Consider the following 13125-nt stretch of genomic DNA (forward strand, 5'->3'; position numbering starts at 1 on the left):
ATGGGTAACATTGCATAAAGAGAAAGGACCCCTCTCTTCAGGCAGCCATCCAGGGTTTGCCAACAGTACCTCAGCTGTGGGCGGAGCATCATGATCCCAGCCCCCATCTATGCTGGGATGCTGACTAGCTGATTTTTTTGTAGATCTTGCGTAGGTAACTATAGCTGCTATGAGTTAATGAATGCAACAGCCATGTCACGCCCAGGAGACAGCTCTGGTCCCCATCCTTGGCTTCTTAACATTCTTCCCACGCCCTCTTTCCTGATATTTCCTGACCTTTCAGGGAGTGGGTGATATAAATGTCCCATTTAAGGCTGATTGCTCAACTGTTAGTTTTCCTTAGCACTTTGACTAGTTGTGAGTCTGTGCATTCGCTGCTGTCCACTGCAAAAAGAAGCTTCTCTGACTGAGGATGACAGGAACATTCACAATACATAGACGTGTTCATTTAGAGCGCTCATTTAGAAAAACAGCGGTAGGGTCTCCCTAGGGCCTCTGACCTAAGTCATGGGCTTTTAACCAGGTTTGCAGTCCCAGACAGGAAGTCCCTCCTGTTCTGTGGGCCTCACGTCCAATTGGAAAGCACTTGGTTACCCCCTTAGTATTCATGCCATTATGTTGCAAATCTTGCCTGGCAGGTTGGTGCTGCAACACGCAGAGATCACCCCTGGGCAATACCACTGAGGACTTTGCTTCCTCAGTGGCCTGCATAGCTCTAGCAGGCAAGGAGGAAATCTCCAGGTCAGTTCCAGCTTGATTTCTCCATGCCCAAAGGGTGTTATCATTTCAGTAAAAAAAAAAAAAAAACGCTCTTATCAGCTACTTATGGTGAGCAACCAAGAACAATGGCGATAGCTTATTTTGAGGACCCCAAGGTCCCCTTCCTGTGGCCTGGAATTTTGGTTCCTCCAACTTGGTGGAGAATTAAATGTTTTCCAAAGCCTCTGATGAATGAATGAATGAATGAATGATATAGGCAATTCTGTGTGTAGTCCTGTGATAAAGGCTGGGCATACCAAACAAAAATTATTTATTATTCAGCCTTGTAGGGACTTTTGAGGCCCTACAGGAAGCTACAAACATGGCTGCTCAGGCACTGACCAGCACTGGCTGGAAGCCAATTATGTCCATTCAGTCTCCGTTTCAAGTTTACTGATGGAGGGTGGGGCATGGGGAATTGACCCCAGCAGTGGTAGGGGTACTTCTGCCATGACAGTCACCAAGTTTGAGGCTCTTTCCAGTTTCTCCCTTGCAGAGCTAGTTGTCAGATGTCAACCTGCCACTGCACACAGCCAAACATGCAGTTGTGTCAGTATTGGACGTGACCCCATAATTGCCATGGCGGGGGGAGGGGGGCTTCTTGGAGAAGCTGCAGGGCTCATGGAGAATTTTGGAACATTTTACTGAGTTACTGTACTTGTTTCTCTTCACTCAAAAACATAAAACCATAACCATCTGCTCCACGCACTCTGTCCCTGAGGTCGCAGTTCCTCGTCTTTCTCTCCTAGGCCTGCACTCTTGAGGAGCGCTGAAAACTTCACTGTGCTCATCAAGAACAATATTGACTTCCCCGGCCACAACTATACTACGTAAGCAACTCAGATGTCTGTGTCTATTCGTTATCTGCCGTGGAACAAATGATCCCAAACCCGAGAGCCTAAAATTACAAAAGCTTCTTCTCTCTCTCTCATCTATGGATCAGGAGTCTGGAAATGTCTTTGCTGGGTGCTTCTGGCTCTGGTTCTTTCCAGAACTGTCAGTCAGAGCTACTCTTGGCTCTAGGCTTGATTTAGAGCTGAGCCCCTCTCCAGCCTCACCCATGTGCCTGGAGCAGGAGGGCTAGGTTCCTCACCGTGTTCATCTTGCCTAAGGATAATTAGGACATGGTGGGTGCCCCACCTGGGCAAGCAATCTGAATAGCAGCAGATTACCAAGGGCAACTGATGTGATAGCCCATCAATTTGGGAGTGATAGCCCATCAATTCTACAATATGCTATTGGTTCAAAGATTGCTCTTAGCACAGTGTAAGAGGACATTCTACCAGGGTCCCCAGCAGACAAGGGGGCTGCCAGGGGGTTCACATAAATCTGTTTGTAGTTGATCAGTGTCAAGTTCAATAATGTCGCACTGGGAGCTTGCTAGCAGCTGAGGCCGAGGGATTTACGCCATGGTCATCAGCAAGCAACATGTATCAGCCGTTTGTTTTCCCTTTAGAGAGATGGTTGTTAAAGTATCCGTTTGTTTGCGACTCTGCACAGGAGAAACATCTTGCCAGATATGAACACCTCTTGTACCTTTCACAAGTTGTGGAACCCTCAGTGTCCCATCTTCCGACTAGGGGACATTTTCCAGGAAGTAGGAGAGAACTTTACAGAAGTGGCAGTTCAGGTTGGTGAAGTCTTTGTACAGTGGTTTTATGGGGTAGGAGGGTGGGGGGTGGTGTGGAGGTTGTCAAATGTCAAGTGACAGTGTCTGATAGTAGAGGCTGATGTTCTGGGTTCTGAAGTCACGACGCACATTTATTATTATTTATTTATTATTATTCAGTAAACTATAACCCAGTGCTCAGGGCTTTAGTTGCATTCTTTCAAGGAATCCCACAGTTCTGAGTGCGCTGCTGGTTGCATTTCTCCCCTGGTTACTATAGCAACTTACCACTAACATGACAGCTTAAAAATAATCTCTGTTGGGGTAGAAGAGATGGCTCAGAGGTTAAGAGCACTGACTGCTCTTCCAGAGGTCCTGAGTTCAATTCCCAGCAACCACATGGTGGCTCACAACCATCTGTAATGGGATCTGATGCCCTCTTCTGGTGTGTCTGAAGACAGGGACAGTGTACTCCCATAAACTAAATAAATAAATCTTTAAAAAAAAAAAAAGTCTCATACATCTTCTCTCTGTGCCTCAAATGGAAGTCCAGATTTCAGCTGACCTCCAGGTGTCAGCGGCAATGCACTCCAGTTGCTTGTTTGGGCTTTGTTTTGTTTATCGAGACAGGGTTTCTCTGTGTAGCCCTGGCTGTCTTAGAACTCACACTGTAGACCAGGCTGACCTCAAACTCAGAGATCCTCCTGCCTCTGCTTCCCTTGGTGTGCTGGGATGAAAGGCGTGCACTACCACTGCCCACCTGACTTTTTGGTTCTTTGAGAGTGGGTCTCATTATCAGATAGCCCAGCCTGGACTTCTCTAGCCTCCCAAGTGGTAAGATTCCCTGAGGATGACACATTTGCTTGATTGCTTTCTCTTATGAAAAACACTTATCTTTAGGAGAAGGACATTTCTAGGAAAGGCATGTAAGACCGGGTAGCCTGTCCATCTCAGGACCCCTTCCTTTGCTCACAGCTGCTAAAGCTTTTCCTAAGGGAGCTCAGACAGAGCAGAGAAGGCCTTTGCCGCAGTCCCCTGGATTCCAGGCTGATCAGTTCATCTTAATCTGTAATAGGTAGGAATCAGGAGGGAAGTTTGAATGCAGGGATGGTTTGCTGAAAGTGACATTTCAAAAGTAAATGTGAGGTGGGGGACCCCAGATAGGAAGCACCGGGAGGCATGCCTGCTGCCACTACAGTATGCTGGCCCATGTTTATGGCACTGAAACCTTTTAATGATTATATTTCCCAGAGAGGAAAACCTTCCCCATGATGATTACTGAGCAGAACAGTGTCTGGTGGTTGCATAAGCCACACCCAACAGATTTAGTGACTTCTCTTTCTAACTGTCCCCTGCACCCCCACCCCCAGGGAGGAATCATGGGCATTGAGATCTACTGGGATTGCAACCTGGACAGCTGGTCTCATCACTGTCAACCCAAGTACAGCTTCCGCCGCCTGGATGACAAGTATACCAATGAGTCCTTGGTCCCTGGCTACAACTTCAGGTAACAGTAAGAAACATGCCCATGGGCAGGTATCAGCAGACAGAAAAGACAAGGTGCTACTTCATGATCGCCCACTGTATTTGAATAAGGGCACACAGATGAAAATGTGAGTAAATAAAACATTTTAGCTTATCAATGTTAACACTCGTTAGGGAAATGCAAATTAAAACCACAATAAGATAATATTGTAGGGCCATCGAGATGGCTCAGCAGGTAAGGGTGCTTGCTGCCAAGCAGAGAGCCCTGAGTTTGATCCTTGGAACACACATGGTCTAAGGATAGAACTGACTCTCACAAGTTGTGTTCTAACTTCCACACACATGTGTGCTCAAGCACACACACATGCACACGCACACACGCACACGCGCGTGCAAACACACACACACACACACACACACACACACGTGTCCATGCCTGATAAAGGTTAAAATTGAAAAAAGCAATTCAACTGTACATACACAGAAATGGCTACAACTTTAAAAGACAGGAACTGGAGAGGCAGCTGGGCAGTTAAGAGCACTGGCCGCTCTTTGGCTCTTTGAGGGGACCCAGGTTTGATTCCTAGCACCCACACCATGGCTCACCATGTATATATCCAATTCCAGGGGTTAATCTATTACCTTTTTCTGACCTTTTCAGGCATCAGGCATGCACAAGGTATATATACATACATAGATACATACAGATAAAACACTCATAGACATAAAATAAAGATACATTTTAAAAAAATACAGTAATATAAACCAAGCATTCCTCTTTGGGGCCTCTCCCCCCTCTCAGGAATTCTCTCGTATTTCCTTAATAATAAATCTCCATTCACTCTGTTTTAAAAGTAAATAAAAAGTCAAACAAAAAGCTTGGTACACAGATATTCACAATAGTCTTGTTTATAATAGCAAACTAGGAGAAGCCAACTGTCGAACACAGATGGGTGGACGCCCTGCAGTATACGGGTACAGGGCAAAGCCACTCAGTATGAATAAGGAAGGAGGGATGTAGTGACACCTGTGCCACCAGGGAGTTAGTTCTACAGACATTATGTTGAAAAGCCAGACGTCAGTGGTCTGTGATACATGACATGGTGCCACTCAGATGAAGTTCAAGAACAGGCAAAACGGCTTGGTGGGAGGGGTGCTTGTTGCCACACCCAGTGACTGAGATCACGTCCTAGAATCCATAGGCTGGAAGGAGACAAACACCCTCTGTAGGTATTCTATGGCATGCACAGACAAATTCCCCCCTCCCCTCATTATCTCTCATTCTCTCAGAGTGTCTATGCAGAAGCAGAGACAGGGTAAACCTCTGTGAGCTTGAAGACAGCCTGGTCTACATAGCAAGTCCCAAGCTAGCCAGAGCTACTTAGAGAGACCCTGTCTCAAAAAAAAAAAAAAAAAAAAAAAAAAAAAAAAAAAAAACTAAAATAAACAAACAGCCCCCCCCCCCCCCCCCACTGAACAGAACCTTTAAGGCTTATGCATTGTAAGACGTGTAAATGGAATCTCGATAGAACAAACAGATACATCTAAATCTATGTCTAAGGATGGTAAAGTGCTCTGAAGAAAATTAAGCAGGATAACGGGATGGGCAGACATGGCCAGGGAAGCCTCTCCAAGCAGGCTCTCCCGCAGGCATGGCTCTCTTTCTTAGCGAAGAGAACCGGAGCCTGGGCTCTGAGAAGCAACTTGCAAAATAAAGTAACATCTTTCAAGTCTACAGCCTGGGCTAGCAGCTTTCAAAAACCAGTCGTCATCACCAGCAGCACAGTGACTCAGAAACGCACATTCCTGGGCCCAGCCTAGATTCTCAACCTAAGTTAGGCTGTACAGGGGGCGGGGCCCGTGACCTGCATTTCACAAGTCTCCATGGAGTTCTGCTGTTAACTTGAATTTGAACACTGCTGAGCCAGATGCCTGTCTTCAGAGCTCCATCCTGGACCCTGGATCTGGGCCTCACCTGGATGCCTGCTAGAGTGGTCAGCATCACAATGCCCCACCTTGCTACCCTGACTTAGCGAACACCATCACTGGAACAAGATCTCCTGGAGACTTTTTTTTTTTTCCATGTGCAGAATGTTCTAAACTTTGTGACATTCTACACAAAGATCTGGGTTGTTTTTCCTGAGGAACTAAAGTGTTTGACAAAAGATTTATAACTTAATAACACTGGGCCCATATCCTATGACAGCATTGGTGGGAGCTGGGTATCCGCCCCTGTAGAAAGAGCATATGGCTTTTGTGATATCACTGTCCTTGCCACTCCTTCATGTCTTTATATGTGACCAGCATGCTTTATGCCCAGCCCCTGTGGAGACCCTTGACTCAATAGCAAACTGGCTGAGACTTTCTGCCTCCTTGGGGTCAATGAAGTTTCATTCTGGGCTCAGGAAGAGGCTCTAAGTTCAGGTAACTTTCTGATCATCCTTACTGAACAGAGTGATGTGCTGAATAGGTTGTTGCCATCAGCAAGGAAGAGAGGACCAGGGTGAATGATCCCCTGGCTATCCTGGGCATTCTTATTTAGCAGGCAGACAAAGCAAGGGCAGTGTACCAACCAGACATTAGCCAGCATCCTCCTGGTCATAGAGCTAAACCTAAGAACATTCGGTTCTGGTGGGAATCTGAACTCTCCTGAGACCCAAAGGCACTGTGACGTCAGTAGTCAGTGTTCTTTTAGAATAAAGCATTAGCCAATTTGTTGTTGAACGAGCACCAGGAGAAATCTTTGGCCAAAAATAAATTATGGAGATCTGATAGGCAAGAGGACAAGTTGTTTTCAAAGAGAATCACAAAGGAGAAGGAAATGACTGGCTGCATGAGGTATTTGGGGAAAATATAGCTTTTTTTTTTTTTAATGGGAAGTTTAAAAGTTCACATTATGTAACTTGGTCCTCAAGAAAAAGATTTATGAGGACTGGGGAGATGGCTCTGTCAGAAAAGCGCTTGCTGGGCAAGCAAGAGGACATGAGTTTGGGTCCCCAGCATCCATGTAAAAAAAAAAAAAAAACCCAAAAAAAAAAAAAAAAAAAAAAACCCCAAAAAAAGTCTAGTGGTGTGTGCCTAGAATTGCAGTGCTGGGCAAGCAGAGACAGGAAGATTCCTGTCTCTTGTTGGCTAGCTGGTCCAAACAAGCTGGTGTTCAGATGGTTCAGAGAGAGACCAGGTGTGGAAGATTACACACACACACACACACACACACACACACACACACACACACACACTAAAATGAAGAAGGTACACTATAGAATGTCCTGCTTTGGTGAGCGCCTGGATTCAGTTGACTTACATGGGATACAGGGGAGATAAGATGCACTCCTTGGGTCCAGAACATGTATGGATACATATTAGTTTCCTTTGGTGCTATAGTAGATTACTATAAATGGCATAAGGCAGTAGACATTTATTCCCTCATAGAGACTAGAAGTCTGAGAAGACCAGGTGTCAGAAGGGCCATCTCTCTCTGAAGGCCTAAGGGGTTTTCTCTTGCCTCCTCTACTTCTATCTGCTCCAGGAATCTCCTACCTTGTAGCTGAACCATTCCGATCTCTGCTTTCATCCCTAAATGGTTTCTCCATTAATTTATAAGGCTGCCTGCTAATCATGGGATGTAGGACTACCCTGAACCCAAGGAAATCTCATCTTGAGATGCCTATTTACATTGCCAAAAACTCCGTTTCCAAATAAGGTCCTAATCATGGTGCTGACCTGGGGATAGGTACTTAAGCCTAGCTTCTTTGGGGAGAGGGTACTACTTAATCCATTATGTGCAGAAAAGTACCTTGTCCAGTGTCCCTCATTGACTCACCACCTGCCTGTACTGAGGTAGACTCCTAGAGTTACTTAGACCTTCTGAAACCCCTCTTGGGCATTCATTCAGGTCCAGGAGTCCCCTTTTTGAATAGTGTTCCCCCACATAATCTTTGCCCTCCATTACGATCTAGAATGGCCTCAAGAGCAGACAAGGAAGACTGGATTGCCTACTGGTTTGTTCCTTCTCCCCATAAAGCACCAGCACTTTCAGAGCGGTTGCTATAGAGATGGCTGCTTTTCTCCCACAGATACGCCAAGTACTATAAGGAGAACAACGTGGAAAAGCGGACGTTGGTCAAAGCCTTCGGCATCCGTTTTGATATCCTGGTTTTCGGCACTGTAAGTCTCCCATGGTCCCAGTGCCTCCATCCTATGGCTGTCTAATCACGGATGTAGTAAGGAATGAATGCTAGCGGTTGCTGTTAGTAGTTGGCTCTGTGCTACTCACCTGTGGGATGAGAGGAGGAAGAGATGTGTTTGGGGATCTGCTGATGTACAAACCACCTGAAAACATGGAATGTGACTGAGGAAGAATTCAAAGATGCAGGCTTTGTTTAATTTTTCTGGGTCAGGCTTTTGCTGTAGAGTCAGCTGGCCTTGGATTCTCAATCTCCCTGATTCACCCCTCCATGTGCTGGAATTATAGGTGGGCATCACCATGCCTAGCTCTGAGAGTCAACTTTTCAAATATTTTAATACTGAACTGGGGAGATAGCTCAGTGGATAAAGTGCTTACTGGAAAAAAATGAAGACCTCAGTTCAGACTGCCAGAGCCCAGGTAAAAGGCTGGGTGTGGCAATGCATGTCTGTAATCCCAACTCTGGGGTTAGACACAAGAGGATGATTCTGGGGACTCAATGGCCAGCCAGGTTCACTGAGAGACTCAGTCTCAAAAAAAAGCAAAGCAAAACAAACAAACAAAACAATCACTCAAATAATAAACTGAGAAAAAACATTCCAAAATCTACCTCTTCTACACATTTGCACAGACAAGCGCACCTGCACACATATGCACTCACATATCACAGATGCCATACACATGAGATAGATAGATAGATAGATAGATAGATAGATAGATGATAGATAGATAAATAGATGATAGATAGATGGATAGATAGATAGATAGATAGATAGATCTGATACTGAGCTGGGGGTGTATCTCACCAGTAGAATGTGTGTTTATGAGAAGACCTGGGTTTGATCTCCATCACCACGTAAACTGGTGCACACGTGAAATCCCAGCCTTTGAGATTCAGAGGCAGGAGGATCTAGAGTTCAAGGTCATGCTCAGTTACACACAGAGTTCAAGACCACACCCTAAGATGTGTGAGTTCTAGCTAAAAAAATAAAATTAATTAAATAAAGAAAGGGCTGAAGAGATAGTTCTGCAGTTAAGAACAGTGGCTGCTCTTCCTGCAGAGGACTTGGGATTGATTCCCAGCGTCCACATGGGTACTCATATAATCATCTGTAATTCCACTGCCAGGTAATCCAGTGCCCACTCTGAAGCCTCCGTGGACACAGGTACCCAGGTAATATGGAGACATGTAGACAAAACACCCATATACAGAAAATAATAAATCAGAATAAATAACCGTTGATACTTAAAAAATAATAATGAATAAAATTCTCTGCAAAATATTTTGTAACAGACTCTAACTCAAACAGGCTTAGGGAGAAGTCTTTTGCCGGGAGGACTACTTAACAGGAAAATTGAGACAAAATTGCAGGCTTCTGATATGGTGGAATTTAGGCATTCAAAGAAGATAATCAGGAACCTGCCTCTGCTCTGCCATCTCCTCTGTTTGCTACTGTCCCCAGGTTGGCCACTTAACCACAGTGGTGTTCAATAGCTTCTGACATCTAGCAGGGTAACAACTTCAATGGAAACAAAGTATCTCTTTGCCAGAAGTCTCAGCAGAGGCCTTAGGCAGAAAGCACTGGTTCTGCTTGGCTCCGAGTGGGTCCGATGTCCACCACTGCATCCATCACTATGATCAGAGCCATGCCATATGTTGCTGTCGGACCAGCCCAGACCTGGGCAAGGGGCCAGAGGACAGGACTAGGCATGTCCTAAGGAGAGCGTAGTTCTCCAGAGGAAAATCGGGATGAAGGAAGGAGAAGATGCCCAGGCACTCAGAAACCAACAGATGCCACAGCACCCTGTTTGACGGCATGTGATTGACGTCACATTGTAGCATAGGAATCAATGAGATATAAAGCTGGGTGTGGTGGTCCACACTTTTAATCCCAGCTCTCTGAAGGCAGAGGCACATGGATCTCAGGAGTTCAAGGGCAGCCTGGCCTACGTACCAAATTCTAGACCAGTAAAGGTTACATACATACATACAGACCCTGTCTATAAATAAATAAATAAATAAATAGAAAGAAAGGAAGAGAGAAGAACCCATAAAATTTAACAGAAAGGCCACTGAGAGGGAACCATGAAGAGACCAATAAGAAGACAGACACATGTAGACATCTCTGCTTCCCAAGTAATCACTCGCTACGGGAGAACTTGTCCGGAAACCCTCATCTCATATGGAAAACACCCTTCGGTGCTCCTCCCCTTACTGACCACGTATCTCTAAAACATTCTAGATGGCGGAAAAGGGAGTCTCACTGCCTCTGTGTCACTGACAGTGAGCACTCCAGTGTGTGTGTCAATGCTGTCACCAGGCTCTGCACAGGCTACAAGTTAGCCTGGAGGGTGGGGGAGGTACCACCCTGAGCTCAGCCAAGTAACACTTCCTGCTCTGTTTCAGGGAGGAAAATTTGACATCATCCAGCTGGTTGTATACATTGGATCCACCCTGTCCTACTTTGGCTTGGTAAGAGGTTCTCTTCCCCATCCTTTAAGATAGTGATCCGGCTTGGGGGCGGGTGAGGGGGTGCCACACTCAGGAGGGCAGAAGCAGGCAGATCTCAGTGAGTTAGAGGCCAGCCTGATCTACATGGTGAGACCCAGTCTCGACAACACAGTAGCTACAAAAAAAAAAAAAAAAAAAAAATGACTAAGAAAACTGATTTGGGAAGAGATGTCTCACACGCAGGGTGTTTGGTTTCCCACAGGCCACTGTGTGTATTGACTTGCTCATCAACACATACTCCAGTGCCTTCTGCAGGTCGGGCGTCTACCCCTACTGTAAGTGCTGCGAACCTTGTGCAGTGAACGAGTATTATTACAGAAAGAAGTGTGAAACCATCGTGGAGCCCAAGCCGGTAAGACAAGCTGCTGCTCTCAGATACCCCCCACACAGAGTCTTCTAGGTGGCTAGAAATGTGTGAAAAAGTAGGCCACAATCACAGGTTGATCCCTAAGTGGGTACGTTCATTGACGACCCAAACAACTGACTCTCTGATGAGTCCTTGGTTTTGAGAAAGAAGAGACCTGAAAATGGGGACAGTCGATATCCAGGGAGACAAACTGCTATGTTCCGGTTTTTGTCATTTATTACATTAGCACAGCACACACCCCCTCTTCCCTCCCCCCACCCCCCACAAAGCACAATGGCTTCACGAACAAGTCATTTGGCAGTGACCAGTAATATTTAAATAGGGTTGTTTTACATCCTGGGAAGAGAAGAGGAAAAGGAAAATTGGTTCACCTTTGTAACTAAAACTCTCACAGCCCGCCTGGATGAGTAAAATTTATCACCCTCCAGAGACTGCATCTAGGTAAACTGAACTGAGGAGAGCTCACAGGCCATTACACCGTGCAGGGGTCCCACTGGATTGTGGGCAGGATGATTCTGCAAGTCACAGTGTGTGTGTGGGGGGGGGCAGGGGGTCTGTGTCTGACTTCCCTTTGGGTCCTTAGCCTGCCTTGTCATGTGGTACATGTGATTGGCAGATGTGTTCATGTCTCTCTGAAGAGGCGATTCTTGAAACTTCTGTACAAAAACAGACAAACATTTTTAACCTTCATTTCCTAGACATTAAAGTATGTGTCCTTTGTGGACGAGCCCCACATTCGGATGGTGGACCAGCAGCTGCTTGGGAAAAGTCTGCAAGCCGTCAAAGGCCAAGAAGTTCCGGTAAGTGAAAACACTGCACCTTTTTTTAGGAGATTTTTGCTCTTCAATATAAACACTTGTAGATATTTATATAAATCACAGTTGATAAATTTTTAGCAAAATAAACATTCTCGTGGAACCAACATCCAGATTTAAAAAATATATATATTAGTTGTTTGGGGACTGGTCAGATGGCCCAGAGGGTAAAGGCGGTTGCTGCCAAAGCTGATGACCCAAGTTGGATCCCTGGGACTCCACATGGGGAGGGAAAGAGCCAATTCCACCAAGTTAGCCTCTGATCTCCCTACCTTCACTGAGGTCTACATGTGTGAACACACACACACACAAATCTAATAAAAATGATTTAAATGGCTAGGGGTATAGTTCATAGTAGAGGGGTTTTGGGTTGGGTGTTTGGTGTTTGTTTGTTTGTTTGTGAGACAGGGTCTCTCTGTGTAGCCCTGCCTGCTCTGGAAATCACTGTGTAGACCAGACTGGCCTCGGAACAGAAGATCCATCTGCCTCTGCCTCCTGATTGCTGGGATTTCATAGTAGAGTGTTTATCCAGAGAAGAGACAGAGAAAGACTGAATATTCCAAAAGTCCCCTCTATGCCTGAGTGTCCTGATACATCTCTGTAGTCTCCGCATTTGTGAGGTACAGGCAGGAGTATCAGTAGTTCAAGACTAGCCTTACATAGTGTTTGGGGCCAACCTGGGCTACAAGAAACTGTGTCTCAAAAAAAAAAAAAGTTCTTAGTATTTGGGACTGTAACTATTTACCATTTTATGGCACACAATTCAGTGATGTTCCCTATGTCACAATGCTATTCAGTCGAGGCCACCAGCTCCAGACCTCTTGTATCTTCTCAGAAAGATATCCCATATTCATCCCACTTCCCATTCCCAGTTGCCCCTGTTAACTACTCACCTACTTCCTACTGGTCTGTTGACTCTCGAAATTCTGCATAAGATGGGCCATATACCATGTGACCCTTTGTGGTGCTTCTCTTACTTAGTATTGTGTTTTCAAGGCTCATCTACATTGCTGTGTGTGCCCATTTCAGTCTGTTTTGTGGCTTCGTCGTATTCCTGGATAGACAGACTGCCTGGATAGATCAGGGGCTGCTTACCCACCCACTGGTTGGTGGATGCTGAGGTTGTTTCAGCCTTTTGGCTATTTACAAATGGTGATGCTATGACTGTTCACATACACAAACTATTCAGTTTGAATGTATTTGATTCGGGTCTTCATCCAGGGAATAAGGGCATATGTCACAAAGAGTAGGCATGGCCATTCTGGCAACTTCTTTGGAAGATAACAAATGGTTATGCCAGTAGAGAGACTCTGGTAGACATGAAAGAATGTGTCAATGAATGTTTCCTGTCTACTGTGTACTGAGCTCTGCCCAGGCACCAGGAAAATGCAG

General features: G+C 45.5%; 1 protein-coding gene across 3 annotated transcripts in view; it reads left to right on the plus strand.

Annotated features, from left to right (window-relative positions):
- Positions 1–13125, plus strand: part of P2rx7 (purinergic receptor P2X 7) — a 31195-nt gene that overhangs the window by 17171 nt on the left and 899 nt on the right. For all 3 annotated transcript variants that reach the window (XM_076922775.1, XM_076922774.1, XM_076922773.1), the window contains 7 exons: positions 1509–1589; positions 2260–2389; positions 3739–3875; positions 7930–8020; positions 10447–10512; positions 10754–10903; positions 11617–11718. In XM_076922775.1, coding sequence (XP_076778890.1) covers positions 1509–1589; positions 2260–2389; positions 3739–3875; positions 7930–8020; positions 10447–10512; positions 10754–10903; positions 11617–11718 — 757 coding nt within the window. The remainder of the gene's footprint in view (positions 1–1508; positions 1590–2259; positions 2390–3738; positions 3876–7929; positions 8021–10446; positions 10513–10753; positions 10904–11616; positions 11719–13125) is intronic.

The sequence above is a fragment of the Arvicanthis niloticus genome, chromosome 24, assembly GCF_011762505.2.
Source record: "Arvicanthis niloticus isolate mArvNil1 chromosome 24, mArvNil1.pat.X, whole genome shotgun sequence".
Lineage (NCBI taxonomy): Eukaryota > Metazoa > Chordata > Mammalia > Rodentia > Muridae > Arvicanthis > Arvicanthis niloticus.